The sequence below is a fragment of the Saimiri boliviensis genome, chromosome 10 (assembly GCF_048565385.1).
Source record: "Saimiri boliviensis isolate mSaiBol1 chromosome 10, mSaiBol1.pri, whole genome shotgun sequence".
NCBI classification, from domain to species: domain Eukaryota; kingdom Metazoa; phylum Chordata; class Mammalia; order Primates; family Cebidae; genus Saimiri; species Saimiri boliviensis.
The window spans coordinates 107,403,360-107,424,359 of NC_133458.1; the positions used below are offsets into that span (position 1 = coordinate 107,403,360).

At 48.2% G+C, this 21,000-nt stretch overlaps 1 protein-coding gene across 4 annotated transcripts in view; it reads left to right on the top strand.

The window, feature by feature from the left end:
- The window catches only part of DDC (dopa decarboxylase), a 99,113-nt gene that overhangs the window by 20,623 nt on the left and 57,490 nt on the right, over positions 1–21,000 (top strand). For all 4 annotated transcript variants that reach the window (XR_005577297.2, XM_039462140.2, XM_039462139.2 and 1 more), the window contains exons 2-6: positions 3,556–3,784; positions 7,544–7,657; positions 9,559–9,678; positions 19,172–19,306; positions 20,220–20,363. Coding sequence is in view for 3 of the 4 variants with exons in the window: in XM_039462140.2 (XP_039318074.1) it covers positions 3,584–3,784; positions 7,544–7,657; positions 9,559–9,678; positions 19,172–19,306; positions 20,220–20,363 (714 nt within the window). In the remaining variant the exon portion in view is untranslated. The remainder of the gene's footprint in view (positions 1–3,555; positions 3,785–7,543; positions 7,658–9,558; positions 9,679–19,171; positions 19,307–20,219; positions 20,364–21,000) is intronic.

The window sequence follows — 21,000 nt, forward strand, 5'->3', positions numbered from 1 at the left end:
TGCTGGTGAACAGGACACTCCTTGGTCCTTGGCTTAAGAAGCACAGAGATGCAACAGAACTTCATTCATTGTGGTTTTTCTCATGCTTGTTAGTTTGGCATTCGCTGTTGCTATAATTTAGAGTCTAATCTTGCATCTCAATCACTGCCGCTCAAACACTCACTAGCTGAGAAATGCTTCTTCAACCAATAGCTTTAATATGGGGGCTGGATCTAACAAGCCTTAAAATACCATAAAAACTGCTGTAACCGTTCATCTAGCAGAGAACACGGAAATAAAAGTGTTTGAGAGAATGCCAATGGAAGGAAAACCACATTCAAGCAGGTGTACCTTTGTCAAAGGACCTTGACCAACCTTCGGCGAAGCTCCTCTGCCCCAAGATGGAACAGCTTAGCTGAGCACGCTCTTGATGTCCAATCAAGCTCGTGTGTTTCCAGCTTTTGTATCTAATCAGAGTTTCCCTTTTCCCCTCCACCCTTGATACTGACCCAAGTTCATCTTATTAATTTTCCACCCATGGATTTCTCATCTGCCCGTTGACTGTAAGTCCCTCTGTGCCCTGTTGATTTTGGAGTTGAGCTCAGTCCCTTCCCTTTTGTAGCACTCTATCCCTATTGCAGTGGTCTTGGGTAAAATCCGTCTTGTCACTTTTAACAAGTGTCTAGAGAACAATTTTTCTTTACCGCTTTTAACCTCACAAAAATTGTCAGAAGTCCCAGTTTGGGCAATGGGGAAAATGGAGAATTGCTGGGAAGCTGATATTAAAGTCATTGGCACTGCTAATAACAGTGAATTTAGAGTCATCCTAAGCACTTCACTCCCAGGGGAAAATCTGTCTTAAATTGTACAACTTTAGAGTATGAAAGGGATTTGAAAATGTATCCCTTGGCTAGCATGCAATTGTCTCTCACAAATAGAAAATATTCTAGAGGCCAGGAGCGATGGCTCTTGCCTGTAATCCCAGCACTTTGAGATGCTGAGGTGGGCAGATCACCTGAGGTCAGGAGTTTGAGACCAGCCTGACTAACGTAGTAAAACCCCATCTCTACTAAAAGTACAAAAATTAGCTGGGGTGGTGACGGGCACCTATAATCCCAACTACTCAGGAGGCTGAGGCAGGAGAATCGCCTGAACCCAGGAGGCAGAGGTCGCGGTGAACCAAGATCAGACCATTGCACTTCAGCCTGGGCAACAAGAGTGAAACTCCCTCTCAAAATAAAAATTCTAGAAGGACACATGCCAGAATTTCGGATGGTGGGATTCTAGGCTTATCTTTTTCTCTGTGTTGTTAACTGTCCTGTTTTGAAAATACAATTGATTCCTATTCACAGATTCCACATAGGCAAATTCTCTCACTTGCTAAAATTCGTGTGTAACCCCCCAGGGTCAATGAATCTCAATACTCGTGGTGCTTTTCAGACCACTGAGGGACGTGCATATGTGTAGCATGGCGGAGAATGTGCTTGTCCGATGCACATGTTCCCAGCTGAGGCAGAACTCGTGGACGCTGCTTTCTGGCTTCCGCTCTCATACTGGAAACATGTGTCCTTCTCTCTGTCTATTTAGTGCCACGTCCTTCACATTTTAATGTTTTTTTTTTCCCCCTTGGGGATTTTGCTGTTTAAAATGACCACCAAATGAGGTGCCGAAGGGCTGCCTAGCCGTCCTATGCACAAGATGTGCCTTATGGAGAAAACAGACATGTTAGAGAAGCTTCCCCAGTCAAGAGTGACGGTGCTATTGGCTGTGAGTCCAATGTTAATGAATCGATATATGCTAAATACGGTGTCTTTTAAAAACACATAAAAAGTTTCTGTATTGATTTGTTGACAAAAATGTTGGGATCACTCTTCAGGAAACAGTATTTCCCCTAGAAGAAATGGTTCAGTATTCACTGATTCAGAGTTCACGGCAACTATTGTAGACAGAATACAGCTATCAGCAATAAGGAGAATTGCCTGCATATGACTTATGCTAGGAGGGAGGAGAGCATTCGTTTCGAAAAGCAGATGGGACATAAAGGTGCAGCTCCATCTGTGGCAGAATCAGGAGGAGGGAAGAAGACTAACTTTGAGGGCATGCACTGCCCCAGGCTCAGAGCTGAGGCTTGAGTATATTGTGTGATTGTGACTTCATACCTTCCTGAGAGGTCAGCATCACCGTCTTCATTTCCCAGATGAGGAAAGGGGCTCTAAGGGGCAAGATTGTCTCTTTCAAAGGCAGGTAAGGGGCAGAGGCAGGACTTGGACCAGTGTTTTCATTAAAGTTGGAATAGATGATGAAAATAGGCTGGGTGTGGTGGCTCATGCCTGTAATCCTAGCACTTTGGGAGGCTGAGGCAGGTGGACCACCTGAGGTCAGGAGTTTGAGACCAGCCTGGCTAACATGGTAAAACCCTGTCTCTATTAAAAATACAAAAATTATCCAGGCGTGGTGGTGGGTGCCTGTAATCCTAGCTACTCAGGAGGCTGAGGCATGACAATCGCTTAAACCTGGGAGGCAGAGGTTGCAGCCGTGAGCCAAGATAGCGCCATTGCACTCCAGTCTGGGCAACAGAGATTTTGTCAAAAAAAAAAAAAAAAAAAAAAAAAAAAAAGGAGAGGAAAGAAAGAAAGAAAGAAAAAATAAATGTGTGCTTTTAGTCTATTTCACTAACGCAGAAACCGAAATAAAGAGACCGGTGGAATAGCTAGTAAAGAGGAGACGCAGCTTTTGCCATAGTCCCAAATCCAGTGCAATTTCTACCTCCTTTAGACGTGGCAGGGAAGCTCCCTTACTTGGGATCCAAGTGGTCTCCAGGGTATGCGGTCACTGCCCAGGTGGCCCTACCCATGGCTTGCTTAGAATCTCCACCTTCCAGTTCAAGAGTCTGCAAAGTTTACTTACTGAATCATTTTCTTTTTTTTTTTTTAATTTTTATTTTTTTTTATTGCATTTTAGGTTTTGGGGTACATGTGATGAACATGCAAGATTGTTGCATAGGTACACACTTGGCAGTGTGGTTTGCTGCCTTCCGTCCCCTCACCTGTATCTGTCATTTCTCCCCATGCTATCTCTTCCCACCTCCCCACCCCCCCACCCCTCCCCCATTTTCCCCCAACGGACCCCAGTGTGTAGTGCTCCCCTCCCTGTGTCCATGTGTTCTCATTGTTCAACACCCACCTATGAGTGAGAATATACAGTGTTTGATTTTCTGCTCTTGTGTCAGTTTGCTGAGAATAATGGTTTCCAGGTTCATCCATGTCCCTACAAAGGACGTGAACTCATCGTTTTTGATGGCTGTGTAATATTCCATGGTGTATATGTACCACATTTTCCCTATCCAGTCTATCATCGTTGGGCATTTGGGTTGGTTCCAGGTCTTTGCTATTGTAAACAGTGCTGCAATGAACATTCGTGTGCACGTGTCCTTGTAGTAGAATGATTTATAATCCTTTGGATATATACCCAGTAATGGGATTGCTGGGTCAAATGCTGGAGAGGATGTGGAGAAATAGGAACACTTTTACACTGTTGGTGGGAATGTAAATTAATTCATTTTCTCTCTGTTTGCAGTTTTCACCTCTGACAGAGCCCAGGAACCATGAATGCAAGTGAATTTCGCAGGAGAGGGAAGGAGATGGTGGATTACGTGGCCAACTACTTGGAAGGCATTGAGGGACGCCAGGTCTACCCTGACGTGGAGCCCGGCTACCTGCGGCCGCTGATCCCTGCTGCTGCCCCCCAGGAGCCAGACACATTTGAGGACATCATCAGCGACATTGAGAAGATAATCATGCCAGGGGTAAGTGTGCTCCCGAGGTCAGAAAACAGGAGGGCTAGCACTCACATAGCACCTACTGGGCTCTGAGCAATTCACATGTGTTTTTTCAGGGAATCATGGCAGTCAGGTTGGAGAGCAACTTTTGTCATTTCTATTTTACAACTGAGGAAATGGAGGCTCAGAGAGGTTAGGTGGTCCACCTCAGGTCACACAGCTAGTAAATGATGAAGCTGGATTCCAACCCAAATCCTGCGTGCTCCAAAGGCCGTGAAGCTCTTTCCTCCAAGTGCCCTGAGACTCATTCCCTGCCCGGAGACACCCGGTACATACAGTCTGTCCTCATACACATCAGGAAGCGAGCCCCTGGTGGCTGCTTTCAAGTAAGTCATTTGCCCCAAATGAAGCGCACTTCCACCATCCTTGTGTTTAGCAAAAGGTAACTTGCATATATGGAAGAGACGCTTTATTTAGTTTGAGAGTAGGCAGCGTGGCATTGCCCACCAAGGGAGCCCTCTTTCTCTGAAGCCAGTAGGCCTGGAGTACACAGAGGGCAGAGATAAACGGGACTGGCTGCCGTCTCCGATACGCACTCACAGGGCAGCAGGGCTGGAGCTCAGAGGAACTTCCCTTCAGCTCTACGCTTCCACGGTAGATTTTCCCTGCCAAGGAGTTCACCTAAATGCCTGTTGGTTAATATCGCTCTGTCCTGGTCAGGGGTCTGGAGAGTTGCCGCCCGGCCAGTTTCCAGATCAGGAATGTTCATCAGGGTGGCCAAACCTGCCCTTTCATGCAACAATGTGCAGAGTTCAGGCAGGGAAGATCTCCATGGGCTACACTGGCTGATTGCTGTCACCACCCGGCACATCTGTGGTTGTAAGGCCCATGAGCAACGACATGTGATTCTTGTAGAAAAGGGGTGTGGGACCATCAGGACCCACTCATTCAATTCACACAGAATGTCAAGGCCCTGGGATGGCATAAGGTCGGCCAAGATCACAGGCCTCTGATCATGGAGCGGGGCTGGGCGTCAGGCCCTGGACCTCAGGGACCAGTTTCTCTCACCACACTGCTCCGGTTTCCTCTTCCAGGGGATTCTCACTTGGCATTTGTGTTTTGAGCAAACAACGGGATTCGGGTTCTTGCTAGAAATGGTGCAAATGCACTAAGCTGTTCAGCATAAAACCCTTCAGGGAGGCATGGTTAAATGTCAGGCAGTGGGGACTACAGGAGACTGGGGGGAGGATTTGAAGTCTCCTGCTTCCTTCTGTGGGGGTATTCACTGCGTGGAGCTGAGCTGAGAAATGCACAGGCCTTGGGCAGGGGCCCTGGGTGGGAGCTGCAACCTGCCAGCTCCTGTGATTGCAGGAAACCAGGTGAGCTTCCAGGCCGTGCAGGCCCAGCCATCTCAGCGGAGAGTGAAGCAAAGGAGCACACATCTGTGCTTAATCAAAAATCGCTTCTGTCCTTTTCCAGCCCAGGGGCCACAGGGAGAGGAGGGAGACAAAGCCACACAGGGTCTCCAGGTGCTGAGGGGCGAGTCAGGTGCCTGGCTGCTCTTACTCTCCTGGGCCCTGGGAGCTTTGTCTTCATCGGCTCCTTCCTCCCTAGAAATAGGGAAAATTATGCTTTACAAATGCATTGGCATAAAGATGCATACATTAACATAAATTTTTTTTTTCTTTAACCTGAAAGTTCACTTCTTTTTCCTCCTGATTATAAAAGAAATTTAAGCATGTTTTTAGCCCCTAACAATGCCGTGGGCCTGGATCTGCGATGCTGAAGGCATCACAGCCTACACAGCTCCTCTCGGCCTCTCAGCCTCACCACCAATGTCCCGCACCTGAGCTCCCAAGCCTAGACTGGGCTGGCGCCCTCTCTCCACCACTCCCCCAGCCCTGGCAGGCCTGGGGTGGCTGTGGTTATTAAATAAACCTCTGAACACTCCTACTTCTTGGTGAGCTTTCTCAGTCAGCTGCCTTCACAATCGGGAGATTGCTCGTGCTACGTCTTAGACAACATGCACTTAAAGATGAGTGCTATTGAGAAAGAAATGTTTGGATCTCTTCCCAGACTGGGTGAAATGATAATATCTTAGCTTGGACTGCTTCAACAAATGATGTAGACTGGGAGGCTTAAACAACATTGATATCTCACAGTTTAGAGACTGGAAGTCTGAGATCAAAGCATTAGGTGCAGGTGAGGGCTCGCTCCCTGGTTTACAGACAGCCGCCTTCCCGTGTGTACTCACATAACCCAGAGGTAGCCAGCTCTCTGCATCTTCTTATGAGGGCACTAATCCCATTGTAGGGGGTACTAATCTTATTAAGGGGACCCCACCCATATGCCCTAATCGCCTCCCAAAGACACTGTCTCCTGATGCCATCACATTGGGGGTTAGGATTTTGAGACGAATGGTGCATAGACACTCACATTCAAAGCAGAGCAGCCAAGCTGGACAACATATCCTCAGCCCCTGGGATTCTGAGCCAGGCCTGGAGGAAGCACCAGACCATGTGCTTTCATTTTATCTGAGGGGATGACCGTGCACAGAGAGGTGCAGTCAGTTGTCTAGGGCAGCCCAGCAAATCAGAGTCCCTGCTGAACTTGCAGTCCAGGTAACGCCATGCAATTCCCACAGGCAAGATGGACAGGGAGCACCAGCAAGCGATGATGGGGAACAGGACAATGTCTCTTGGAAAGCAGTGTATGGTCACAGCCCGAGAGGGGTCCGAATGGCAGTCTCTATACCTTCTCACTGCACAGGGGCTGAGGATTGTCCTGAGGGCTTTATTCTGTTCCTTCATGGCAGGCACTACATTGGCAGAAACAAATTTAAAGATGCAAAGATTAGGCTATACACGCTCCTCTGTCCTCTCCGGATCATCCTTTCAGACTCTGAGATGTTCAAAGCTGGCCCTTGTTACCATGGAGACCTTCCCAACCCAGAGAGGCTCCTGCCTAGGTGTGCACGGCAACCCTCGCCTCCTGGATCCCGAAACCCTCTGTCCCCAAGTGTGCCACATGGAGCTGTCACTGTCCCTTATGGGTCCCCTCCCAACCCACATGAGCTTTTCCTTTGTGCCTTGTCCAGAACACAGCAGGTGTGTACCTTATGGGCTGCAGAAAGGTGGGATGCCCCCAGCCAGAGCAAATGGCAAGGGACAGTGGCCAGGCTGAAGGACAGCAGAGGCGAGATGTCTGGTGGCTGATGGAGCTGCTTGGCTGGAGGGAATGACTCGGCTCCTCTAGAAGAGCCAGGGGCAGTGGAAAGACCAGACGCGTGTTTGTGGCTTGCCTGAAGAAACCTCAAAAATCAGGCTCTTTTTCTTTAAATGGAGAGTTTATTTTTTTAGAGTAGTTTTAGGGAAACTAAGCTTTTGGCACGCAGCGATCAGCCTTGGGGCAGCACCTTCACTGACGAGAGCACGGGAGCAAGAATGTGCAGCACGGTGTGGTTTTTTTGAGACTACGTTTGTTATGGAAAATGATAAGGATTTTTCACTATATTTTGGAGACGTAACATTTCCTTCTGAGCTAGCAAGTGTGTTCCAGCATCAAAAAGGAGGAGCTGATTTGGAGTGGGGATGGTAAGGTGATGTGTAAATGCTCTAGAGTAATGGAGGAAGGTACAGGGATGGCTGACATTAGGGGAACTGTACTGACCCAACTCTGGGTCTGGCTGCACCTGGCGACTGGGGGTTATGGGGGTACCTGGGTCCCTCACTCTCTTGAGGCCTAGCTTTCCTCGCTCCTGAGTAGCTGTTCCATCCTCCCATGCAGGTGACGCACTGGCACAGCCCCTACTTCTTCGCCTACTTCCCCACGGCCAGCTCGTACCCAGCCATGCTTGCAGACATGCTGTGTGGGGCCATCGGCTGCATCGGCTTCTCCTGGGTGAGTGTCGAGGTGTGTCTGGAGAAAGGGTCCTGCCTGTGGCAGGATCCCGGGGTGGGGACACAGTACCTATGCACATGGGACCTGAGCAGATGGCAGTGCCATCTGTGGGCAAATGAGCCACTGTTGCAGAGAGGAGAACGGATTCAGATCAGAGAAGGTGCCTCTGAGAAAGGAGGGATTCAGAACAGAGAACGTCTCAGCAAGTCAAAGTCCATTCTGCACAGGGTGTGTTGGAAACACTTGGTATGAACTAACATCACAGTCTGGGGCCCAGAGTTTCTACAGCCCGAGTCTGGGAATCTGCATTTCCCCAAGCAGCTCAGAGAATTTCTATATCCTCCACAGCTTGAAAACCACTACTGCCCCTGTCTCATTCCATCTGTTCTCAGCCAGGGCTGCTGCCTGGGGAGAGGCCCCAACCAGCCCATCAGATGTGCTGAGAGCCTTGGAGCAGGGGATCTCTGGAAATGGGCGTAGCTCCTGCCTGCATACCACCAGTTCCACCCTATCTGGAGGTAAAATGCCTAGAAAAGTCCCTGCTCTGAAGAACGGCAGGCAGGGCTGGCTCCGCCCGTGGCTCTCTGCTCCAGGCACAGCCTTAGAGGAAAGATGCCTACCTCCCAAATGCAGACAGCTTGGAGGTAGAGCTGCCAGCTGATGGTCAGTGTCCAAGGGCTGCTGCGCCCTGGGGAGTTTCTCAAAGGCCAGGGGTTGTCCTTGGCCTTCGGGGTCCAGAGCATTCACCTTGTCTGTGGCTTGGAGCCAGGTGGACTCGTAGGCATCAGTCTATGTGGCATGCTGTGATATGTAAAAGGAGCTGTTAATTACGAATTCACACCACTGAGACACCTCTGCTTCACCAGGCTGGTGCTTGCTCTTCTTTGGGCTGCGACGCCGGATCAGGCATCAAAGGCCCCACAGGCAGGGCTGAAAAACCCATCACTGGCTCCAGCCAGTAGTATCTGTGCTGCTCTCTGTCGGGCACTGGGGCCTCCTCTCTGCTGGGCAGGCTGGCCTGGGTCCCCTCAGTGTGGCCTGAGCTGAGCACACTCTCTCCTAAAGAGCATTTCTTTCCACTGGATATTGTAGGATTTCATTTAGCTCTGCTGACCCAAACCCATTCTTTCCCTGCAGGGGTAGTTGGCATCCATCTCTATCTGCTCATTCCAGGACAATCTGGTTCCCCTCGGGCCTTGCTGTCTCTCAGGCTGCGTTGCCTGATACCTGGTCCCTGGCAGAGCGCATAGGCTACTGGTAGAGCTGGGTTTGGCCAGGCCAGGGTAGAACCCAGCAGGATGGGCTGGCCAGAAGGGAGAAGGCACTCTTCTCACTTAGATCATACTAGCGACGCATCAGGATGCATATCTAGGCACGAGAGCACCTCGGAGCCCCGCCTTGGACCCCTTATGTTGGAGACCTTCATGAAGGTGGAGGCTCAATCCGCCATTGGGTGGGGCCCAAGACCAGCCTCTGCAGAGAGGGGAGAGTTCATAGAGCAGTCACTGGGAGCTTACAAGACAAGATCAATGACTTCTCAGAATGCCCAGAGGGTCACAGCTGCCCAGCGCCCACTTCCTCATTCCCTTCATTTGTGACTATGGAGGAGAGTCTGCCAGTGGGCTTTCTGGACCCTTCTATAAATGAACAAATGAATATACTAGCAAGGCCTCAGTGTCCATGCAGTAGGGCTCAGTGGAGTAAGGTTCATTACGGTAGCCCATGTGTTCCCCCCCAGCCAATCTCCTTGCATGAGTCTAGGTCAAACATACTTCAGGCCTTTGAATCATTTCTGATTTTAATCTGGGCTTTAGTGGAAGGTTAAGTCCCCTTGTTACTGCTGCTCCCAACATTCTGCAATGCCTGGCTCTTGGTTAATCCCTTCCCTCTCCCCACCACAGGCCGCAAGCCCAGCGTGTACAGAACTGGAGACCGTGATGATGGACTGGCTCGGGAAGATGCTGGAGCTGCCAGAGGCCTTCTTGGCTGGGAAAGCCGGAGAAGGGGGAGGAGTGATCCAGGTGAGGTGGGATACGGGAGGGCCACTTTGGATATGCGCGGGCTCTGCACAGGACTGCAGCTGCAGGCGGGAAAAGAGGTGCTCATGCTTCCTGTGAGGTCCTCAGATTTCTCCTGGAGAATAAACAAAACCGAGCTCCTGGGAAGATGCTGGTCTTGGTATTGGCAGGATGTGGATTAGGATCCAGTACTGTCCTTCACTCACTTCCCCAGGGCAGGGCACTCAGTTCCCCAGGCCCCTAGCTGTGGCAGGTAGAATAGCAGCTATGACACAGGGGGTGCCTGAAAATAACTACAGCAACTAACATTCGTGTGGGATTCCTATCGCCGGCCACTGTGCCTAAGCATTTTCCAGGCATTAGCTCATTTAATTCTCATAATAACACTTTGAATTTTAATACCCCTTTTTACACGTGAAGAAACATTTTAATACCCCTTTTTACAGGGGAGGAAACTGGGGCCCAGAACATTAGGTAGCTTGCCCGCTGGCTCCTAGCTGGTAAGTTACAGATCCCATATCTGTGTGGCTCAGAGCCTGTGATCTTCCTCTGAGGGCAGCACAGGTAGCAGCTGTGACCAGGCTTCAGAGGCTAGAAATGCTATTTGTCTTTGAACCAGTCATTTACTTGAAGATGCTGCTGCTTCTGTGCACCAATTGAATTCATTCTCTTCATGTAACGTGTGTCTGTTGAGAGTGACTGCGTGTCAGACTGTACACCAGGAAGCAAGATAGACAAAGGACAGTCATGATGGGATTTCTATCCCGCTGGGGTTCCAGGACAAATGGCACTGGGATGACTTGGATTAAAAAGTCACTGATGCATTAAATATATATATATTCCTAGCATGGAATATGAACTATATTAAACCCAGAACGCTCCCTTAATCACTTTGCTTGGGTCAAGGAGATGACAGTCTCATTAGAAAAGCATTGTTAACTTTGGGAAAAAGGGGCTTCCTTTTCAGATACTGTCTTCCACAAGGCTCTGAGAATTGGCGAAGGCCCATTCAGTGGGTGGGAACAGTGAGGCACAGACCGGAGAGCACCTTCGTGCAAAGCACGTGGCCGGTGTGGCCGCGTGAAACTAGCAGACAGGTCTCTCCACTTCCAGTCCTAAGACTGCACAACAGGATTGAGAATTTTATGTGCCCCAGTATTTGTTTCTGTTGATGTTGTGACAAATGTTAGTGGCTCAAAACAAGACAAATTGATTATCTTTACAGTTCCGTATGTCGGAAGTCTGACCTGGGTCTTATTGAGCTAAAACCAAAGTTGATACCTTGGAGGCCCAGGGCGAATCTGTTTCCTTGCCTCTTCTGGCTTGTAGAGGCTTCTGAAATTCCTTGGCCTACATCCCCATTTCCATTTTCAAAGCCAGCCATGTCCCATCCTTCTCACCTTTCTTTTGTAAATCTCAAATATCTGAGACAGGTCTCAATCAACTTAGAAAGTCTATTTTGCTGAAGTTAAGGATGCTTGCTCGTGACATGGTCTCAGGAGATCCTGATGACGTGTGCCCAAGGTGGTTGGGCACAACTTGGTTTTATACATTTGAGTGGGACATGAGACGTCAATCAACAGATATAAGATGTACATTTGGTCTGGAAAGTTGGGACAACTTGAAGCAGGGTGGAGGCTTTCAGGTCATAGGTTGATAAGAGAAAATGTGTTGCATTCTTTTGAGTTTCTGATTAGCCTTTCCAAAGGAGGCAATCAGATGTGCAGCTATGTCAGTGGGCAGAGGGGTGACTTTGAGTTCTGTGACTTTCTGTCTTTCGTTCAAAAGGAAATTCCTTGTGAGGGAGTCATGTAGCTTTTTATCTTAGTAGCTATCTCTTTTAGGAATAGAATGGGAGGCAGGTTTGGCCTAAGAAGTTCCCAGCTTGACTTTCCCCTTTGGCTTAGTGATTTTGGGGTCCTGAGATTTATTTTCCTTTCACACCTTCATGGCCACATCTCCCTCTGACCACATAAAACATAAGAAAGTGGGTTTCCACTTTTTTTTTTTCTTTTTTTTTTTTTTGAGACAGAGTCTTGCTTTGTTGTCTGGCTCCAGGCTAGAGTGCAGTGGCACAATCTCAGCTCACTGCACCCTTTGCCTCCTGGGTTTAAACAATTCTCCTGCCTCAGCTTCCCAAGTAGCTGGGACTACAGGCACGCACCACCACACCCAGCTAATTTTTATATTTTTTAGTAGAGATGGGGTTTCACCATGTTGGCCAGGATGGTCTCGATCTCATTACCTTGTGATCCACCCTCCTCGGCCTCCCAAAGTGCTGGGATTACAGGTGTGAGCCACCGCGCCCAGACGGTTTCCACTTTTTTTTTTTTTTTTTTTTTTTTTTGTTTTTGTTTTTTGTTTTTTGTTTTTTTTTTTTTGAGACGGAGTTTCGCTCTTGTTGCCCAGGCTGGAGTGCAATGGCGCGATCTCGGCTCACCGCAACCTCCGCCTCCTGGGTTCAGGCAATTCTCCTGCCTCGGCCTCCTGAGTAGCTGGGATTACAGGCACACGCCACCATGCCCAGCTAATTTTTAGTATTTTTAGTAGAGACGGGGTTTCACCATGTTGACCAGGATGGTCTCGATCTCTTGACCTCGTGATCCACCCACCTCGGCCTCCCAAAGTGCTGGGATTACAGGCTTGAGCCACCGCGCCCGGCTCCGGTTTCCACTTTTAAGCACACATGTGATTGGATTGAATCCATCCAGACAATCTGAGATAATCTCCCCAGTCAAGGCTCTCAACTTAATCACATCAGCAAAGTCACCTTTTCCCTGTAAGGGAAACAATCACAGATTCTGGGAACCAAGCCCTGAATCTTTGGTTCTGCATTAATCTGGCTACCACATCCAGTGTGCTTCAGAGTCATGGAGGGAATTTGTTTATAATGCCTAGTCCTAGAATCTGGGCAAAAAAAAGTGAACTCTAATTCACCCGGATGACAAAGAGAAACCTGAACAGGCCACGTGCCGGGACTGGGGACTGATGGCGGCCTTCTCCGTGACCCGCAAGCCCTGTGGCCAGGCTCAGAGCTCTCCCTCCAAGTGCTCCTCCCTCAAATTCTTTGGTTACCTCAATTTCCATCAGACATAAGTGATATTAAATAGGGAAGTGATGAAAATGAAATGTCAGGCCAGGCATGGTGGCTCACGCCTATAATCCCAGCACTTTGGGAGGCCAAGATGGGCAGATCACCTGAGGTACGGAGTCTAAGACCAGCCTGGCCAACATGGTGAAATCCTATCTCTGCTAAAAATACAAAAATTATCTGGGTGTGGTGGCGGACACTTATAATCCCAGCTACTTGGGAGGCTGAGATAGAGAATAGCTTCAACCTAGGAGGTGGAGGTTGCAGGGATTACACTCTAGCCTGGAAAGAGAGAAAGAGAGAGAGAGGAAGAAAGGAAGGAGGGAAGGAGGGAGGGAGGGAGGGAGGGAGGGAGGGAGAGAGGGAAGGAGGGAAGGGAAAGAAGATGTCAGCTATGCTGTCAGCAAAGCTTCAGTATGTTGCTGTGAGTTGTACCAGTCTACCCAGCAGCAACAATGACTCAGCAAAAGCAGCGTCCTTCACTCCCAGCAAAATTTTCTTCTTGTCAGTGGGTATGCAGCTGGAGAAGCCTCCTTGGCCATGATCACAGCAAAGACAGGCTGTCACCGTTGCCCTTCCAGCGAGGGGAGGGGGCTACTGCACACGGTCCACAGCCAATGCACTGCTGACTGCACTTTGCCTTGGTGAAGGCCAGCCAGCTTTCCAGCCACTGGAACCTCAGTCCTGATTCTCCAGGAATGTCCTCGCCACACTTGCCTACAAAAGGCAGAGTCTGAGTATCCAGAGACGGAGGGTGGCAGCAATTAGGGACCTAGCGGGACAGCTGTGCGCCTGCAGAGGCCGGGGTTTTGATTCCAGGCAAGTGCATGCATGGTCTACCCCTTTACAAGAGGCCTGGATGCTGGTGGCTGACTTATTTTTTCTTTTAGTTGCATACGTGAGCCAAGATCTACTTTTCCATTTCTTTTCCATTTGTTACCCCCCATTTTTTTTCAAGACGGAGTCTCACTCTTGTCACCCAGGCTATGCAGTGGCACGATCTCAGCTCACTGCAACCTCTGCCTCCCGGGTTCAAGTGATTCTCCTGCCTCAGCCTCCCAAGTATATGGGACTACAGGCTCTCACTACCATACCCAGCTAATTTTTGTATTTTTAGTAGAGACAGGGTTTCGCCATTTTGCCCAGTCTGGTCTCAAAATCCTGATCCACCCACCTCAGCCTCCCAAAGTGCTGGGATTACAGGTGTGAGCCACCACGCCCAGCCTGCTGCTCTCATTTTACCCTCCCTGCATTTGCTGAGCCCTGCTGATCCACCACTCAGCTCTGTGCAGCATGGAGATTTTTCTTCTACTGTGTGTTAGTCATTGTGGGCCATGCCACTCTTTTTCAGGGGCTTCAGTTTTCCACAGATTGGGTATCTCTTCCATGGTTTCTCTCTTTCTTTTGATATTTCCCTTTTTTTGGTCATCTTCTCTTCTATATTTTTGGGAAGTTTTTTCCGGTTTTCTCCACATAGTTTTAGTTTTCCACACTGGCAATTTATTGTCTTCAATGGCAATCTTGATTCTACTATTCCTCTTTAAACAATGATTATGGGCCAGGTGCAGTGGCTCACACCTGTAATCCCAGCAATTTGGGAGGCCGAGGCAGGTGGATCATTTGAGGTCAGAAGTTTAAGACCAGCCTGGCCAACATGGTGAAACCCTATCTCTACTAAAAATATAAAAATTAGCTGGGTGTGGTGGCACGTGCCTATAATCCCAGCTACTCGAAAGGCTGAGGCAGGAGAATCATTTGAATCTGGGAGGTGGAAGTTGAGGTGAGTTGAGATCGCGCTATGCACTCCAGTTTGGGTGACAGACTGCGACCCTGTCTCAAAAAAATTAAAAAAGATTGTCCCTTTTCTACCTAGGCATTGGACATTTACCATAAAAATGAAAGGACATAGGAGCTTGTCATATTCCCTGTTAGTTCAGTATCTACATGTGAATGTATGTTTACAAACAAAATTGAAATAATACAACACATACGGATTATCTGTATGGTGCTTTCCTTATCATTTTATTACGAGTGTTTCCCACTATCTAAATATTCTTTGAAAAAATAGTACTGCATGAGTTTCTATAATGCGTCTTAATCTATATAAATAATACCTAAGATATTTGTGTTGCATCAAATTTTTCATTCTTATAAAAAAAAGTTTTGAAGGATAGTCTTCAGGATGAAGTGCAACCATCTTCCAGGATGATCAGCTTTCTCCTGGGGCTCTCCTGGCTGTGTTCAAGTTGAACATTCATGCTCCCCCTGCCCCAAATCAAAATGGAACAAAACAAAAATTGAAGCATTACTAGGCGATCGCACCTTCTAACAAAAACAATGTCATATTCCATTTTTTTCAGCAGTCCAAGATGGCTCCACTAATTAGATACTTCTCAAAAAAATCTTATCAATCCCCCATAATATAAGGCATGTCTATTATAATTGTAGCTACTTTTCATTAAATAGCAACTATGAGCTTGGCTATGTTTTATCCTATGTGTTGTGCTTTCTGTTATTGTCTTCATCCTCAAAATATTTATGAGGAGTGATTACATTATTGACAATCTTTTTCATGGATAAGGATATTGAGGCCCACCCAGAAAGCTAGTGGAACATGCCTAGCCGCAAAGGCAAATTAAAGCCGAGGGCGGTCGGAAAGACAACCAGCGTTATGATGGTGACACCAGCTCATGCCCGACCGTCAGGTTGGGTTGGTGTCCAGAGATGTACATGTTGCATTTTCTTTTCCTTAAAGACAACCTCGTTTTTGAGAGAGCATACAAGTCCCTAGCATTTGGGTAGGGTTATTCCTGGCATCGCTTAGCCCCAGCTTTAACACAATCTTTCTGTGAGCCCAATTCACTCAGTTTTTTTTTTTTTTTTTTTTTCCTCTGGATGAAAGCAAGAAATGGGGTCTGTGTTTGCTGCCGGAAGCTCACCCTTCCCAGCAGACAAGGCTGATTGTCTGTAATTGGTGAGGCCCCAAAGAGCACAGGAGCCTGGTGACAGCCTGTGAGCCAGCCTGGGTTATCATCGATCCCCTCAGAGCTGTAATCACAGCTGTGGGCATCAGCACAGCGATGGGTGTCTGAGTCAAATGGCAAACTGTCATTGTGAGGCCGGACAAACGTGGGCTGCAGAAATGGTCTCTTAATTGGGGTTGAAAGCTCCTGTGGAAGAAAAGCCAATTTTTTGGTTTGAAAAAAAAAGCAGAAGATGAAAGGACATTTCTGCTCACGGCATCAGCAGCCGGAAGCATCAGACCTCACCAGCTTCCCCTCCTGCCTCTCGAGCAGACTTGCCATGGCAACCTTTGTCTGCTGCCATCGCGCAGAGCCATCGTTCCTGCTTTGTACCGCACGTCACCCTCCCCATGCTTCTCTCCACAAAGATCTTCTGCCCGCAAAGCGCAGAGAGCGCCACCCGACATCACGCTCAAGGCTGCCAGGCCACCCTGGTGGCCTTGGGGCGGTGTGGTTCTAGATGTGCTACTGATGATTTGCTCCTTTGGGCTTTTAAAGAATCATTTTGTTGACTTAAGCAGGTGAATTTTTTCTCAGGACGTGAACTAAACCCCCTCCTCCTTCTCCCTTGCAAGAGCCATAATGAGTTGTCATGGTGATTCAGGGCCTTTCATCAGAATGTTCAGAGAATGAACACAGGTGTCCCAAGGCTTAAAGCAGAAGGTAGAGTTTAGCCAGGGAAGCTGCAGTCACGCCTGTGTGTCAAGCACGAGAACAAGGCACCATGTCTTCCACTAGGCTTTTCACGTTACATTTCCAATGGGAATGGGTGGGACATGAGAAATAAAATCTGTGTGGGGGCAGATGGGGCACAGGAGGAAATAAGGGAGAGGAGGAATGATGGGGTGCGTGGGAGAGGTGTAAGGTGCCGGCTCTCAGGGAGCCTGGGTTTCCTGGAATGGCTGGTTTAACTTTGCCAGCCAAGATTGTTTTACCCCTCCTCTCCCTCCTCTGGCCAAGTTTGTAAACCTTCTCTAAAACAATGTCTAAGATAATTGCTCATGAAAATACAGCCCAAAGGAAACAAAGTACCCATTTTAGAGGCTGAATTAAGAGAAGCATATATCTGTATATTTGAACTCATCCCTTAGTGCTACAGCAACACGAATAAATATATTTATCTTACAATATTACTGTCTCTCCAAAGGATGTGAGTTGGCTCAAAAGAATAAGTAGTGTCATGGCAAAATCAAAATGAGAAATCGGGATCAAAGGAGAGAGCATCAAATGTTAAGAAGAGAGGTTAGCATTTCCACTTAATTATTTTATTATATATTTCTCTATCTCTGTAAAACCTATCATGTCATTAACTGATAGTCATTTTCATGGTCAACAAGAATCTACCTTTTTTTCATTTGTCCTTTCTAACGTCCTTTCGTATAGGTTGGTAGATGGGTTTCTTCGGGGACTTACTTAAGAGGGAAGATGCTTGCCGCCCCTTCCTTTCTAGGCCCATGGCACCCTAGAAAGGGTGGGTGTGGGCTCACTCCTGACCGTGCCCTGCCTAGCTGCTGATTTGGGGCAAGTTATTGAACCTGCCTGGGCATCTGTTTCCCCATCTGAAGATGATAAAACGCACAAATGGGATTATTTTACTATTTAAATGGGCTAACATAACAGGCACTGAATGCATTAGTTTGCCAGGGCTGCCCTAACAAAATATCACAGACTGGGCGGATGGAAGAATTTCTTTTTTCTTTTTTTATTGCATTTTAGGTTTGGGGGTACATGTGAAGAACATGCAAGATTGTTGCATAGGGACACACACGGCAGTGTGATTTGCTGCCTTCCTTCCCTTCATCTATATCTGGCATTTCTCCCCATGCTATCCCTCCCCAATTCCCCACCCCCTGCTGTTCCTCCCCTATTTCCCCCTGACAGACCCCAGTGTGTAGTGCTCCCCTCCCTGTGTCCATGTGTTCTCATTGTTCAACACCCACCTATGAGTGAGAACATGCGGTGTTTGATTTTCTGTTCTTGTGTCAGTTTGCTGAGAATGATGGTTTCCAGATTCATCCGTGTCCCTACAAAGGACACAAACTCATCGTTTTTGATGGCTACATAGTATTCCATGGTGTATATGTGCCACATTTTCCCTGTCCAGTCTATTATCGATGGGCATTTGGGTTGGTTCCAAGCCTTTGCTATTGTAAACAGTGCTGCAGTGAACATTCGTGTGCGTGTGTCCTTATAGTAGAACGATTTATAATCCTTTGGATATATACCCAGTAGTGGGATTGCTGGGTCAGATGGAATTTCTATTTCTAGGTCCCAGAATTTCTTTTTTCACAGTTCCAAAAGCTGCAAGCCCCAAATCCAAAAGCCCACAGGGTTGGTTCTCTGGGGGCCTCTCTCCTGGGCATGCAGATGGCCTCCTTCTCCCTGTGTCCTCACATGGTCTTCCCTCTGTGCATGCCCGTGTCTGGGGGCTTAATTTCCTCTTCTTTTTATTTGCTTATTTTTTTTGAGACAGGATCTCACTGTGTCACCCAGGCTGGAGTGCAGTGGTGCAGTCACGGCTCACTGCAACCTCTGCCTCCCAGGTTCAAGTAATCTTCTCATTTCAGCCTCTTGAGTAGCTGGGATTACGGCACGCCACCATGCCTGGTTGATTTTTGTATTTTTATTATAGAGACGGGGTTTCAGTGTGTTGCCCAGGCTGGTCCCCAACTGCTGGGCTCAAGTGGTGTGCCCTCCTCTGCCTCCCAAAGTGCTGGGATTATGGGCAAATTTTATCAGGAGCTTGTCAGATTGGATTATAGCCCGGCCAATCCAATGTGACCTCATTTTCTTTTAATTACCTCTCTGAAGAGTCTATCTCCAAATATGGTCACATTTGAGGTCCTGGGGGTTAAGGCGTCAACCTATGAATTTGGGGAGACACAATTCAGCACCTGTCATTGGGGATCAAAAGAAATCCTTCAAGGCATCTCTTAGTCTCAAGGAAAATTTGCACCCCAATTTTACAGACAAATGCAAATCGCTCTGTCCGAGGGAATATGAACATGGAGTGGGCTTGCGTGCTGGTGCCCTGGGCCGTTCTACTCTGATGGAGACAGGAGCAGTCCTCCTAGGCCAGGCTGGGGACACTCCATGAGGAGACGCTCTCACAATACCTGCTGCAGGGAAGTGGTCAGAAATGTTAGCTGCTGCTGTTACACAACACGGACCCAGCAACGGCAAACTCATACAAAGAGCTGAGGTGGTGGTCTCAGGTGTCAAAAATATTAGTTTTCCTCCAAGCAGAGCAGAGTGAACTTTGCCATTTCAGATTCATATTTTAAGAAGGATATGGACACAAAACAGTATGTTCTTCCAATAGTGTAGGTACCAATGTCTTTGCTATGTTGTGGATTTCATTTGGACCTTCTCTTGGATTTAGGGAAGTGCCAGCGAAGCCACCCTGATGGCCCTGCTGGCTGCTCGGACCAAAGTGATCCATCGGCTGCAGGCAGAGTCCCCAGACCTGACACAGGCCGCCATCATGGAGAAGCTGGTGGCTTACTCATCTGATCAGGTGAGTGTGTTGAGGGGGTATCAGCCAAGACTTCAAGACCTGAAGATTTGGTTTTATGTCAAATTCAAACCAAACCGAACCAACCAGCATCCTTCCAAATCTAAGAGCAGTTCCTCAGGTATCACTAAACAGAGACCTGAACTAAAGGGAAGGGGTGAATTCTTGGGTGGGAACTGGATAGATCAGGTTAAAAAGGAAATTAACATGTGGAGACATCACTGTGACTGGCTCTGTCCCCTTTTCTACCAGCACGGACTTATGTTGTGATTATCTGGCCTGCCTTCTGAGCTGTAGTGAAACTGCACATGGGGATCAAAGACCTGGGCCCTGCCGCTTTGTTACTCTGTGATTTCAGGCCCCTGGTTATGGCCAAGCAGGAGACAGTGGCAGCGGGGCTGCAGGGCGAAAGGTGGTGGCATTCATGAGAATTGCCTTTCCTGGGAACCTCTGGGAGAGGATGGATCTGCCACAGTGGTGATGCCTCCTGGCTGGTTTCTTTCTTCCGGGCACGGTTTACCTAGCTTGGCCACTAGGCTCCTAGGATCCCACAGTCAGGGGCAGGCACAGATTTGAGCCTGGATTTCTAAGTCCACCTCTGGGATCTACTTTCCAGAGTCTTGCCACTCGCTCTTAAATTCAAACAAATGACAAACTTCATGAACATTGACCCAGCACTTTACCCTTGTTAGTGCCTGATTATTTAAACTCAAAAGCAAGATTCCACAGGAATAGAAACAACTCTAGGAAAAAAGGGGTCTCATGAAGGTGCAGGGGAGAGGGAGGCGTCCAGAGCGGTTCTGCCCACTGCGGCGTGAGAACAACCTGCAATGTTGGCTGCTCTCTGTGGATCCAGGGCCTGGTAATAACTGTGTCACACACCTGTACAAATCCAACTCTGCTGTCTTCTTTCCAGGCACACTCCTCGGTGGAAAGAGCTGGGTTAATTGGTGGAGTGAAGTTAAAAGCCATCCCCTCAGACGGCAACTTTGCCATGCGTGCGTCTGCCCTGCAGGAAGCCCTGGAGGGAGACAAGGCAGCTGGCCTGATTCCATTCTTTGTAAGTTCAGCAGCAGTTGTTGCATAAGGTGGGCAGGGGGGGTCTCTGAGCCCTGCCTGGGCCTGGGGGCAGGACCAGGGGAAGCCAGAGCTACTTTGCAAGTTGCCGTGATGGCGGCTGGCCAGGTGATACTTATTCTTGAAGAAGGCTGGAAAAAGACTCCACCACACTCAAATAAAAAGAACCCGAACCTCCTGCCTGGTGGATTCTGTCAAGCCAAGGCATCTTGTTTCTGCTTCCTGTTAAAAGGAACACAGCGTGATCACCCCTTGACAGCCCTTTGTGACAGGTTCAATGCTCTATGTAATGAGGAATAATTATGAGTGAGTTAAATTAAAAATAAAAACAACAGGTCTTGCTGCCTAGACCAGTTGTTCTCAGTAGAAACTAGGATGCATCACTTGTGAGAGGTGTGTTACCAGCAGGCAGTGACTAATTGTAGGCGAAATTTCTAACTAGCCAAGGAGCATGCCGGTTCTCCTGTGCTCAGGTGTGCATTTCCCAGTGGGGAAGACATTGCTGACTTTGCAACAGAGATGGGAATTGTTATAACTGATGTGGCTGTGACGGTATAATGTGCCTGAAAGTGATGCACATGTGTGCTGGCAATTAAAATGTCACGTTGTGTCACTCCCCA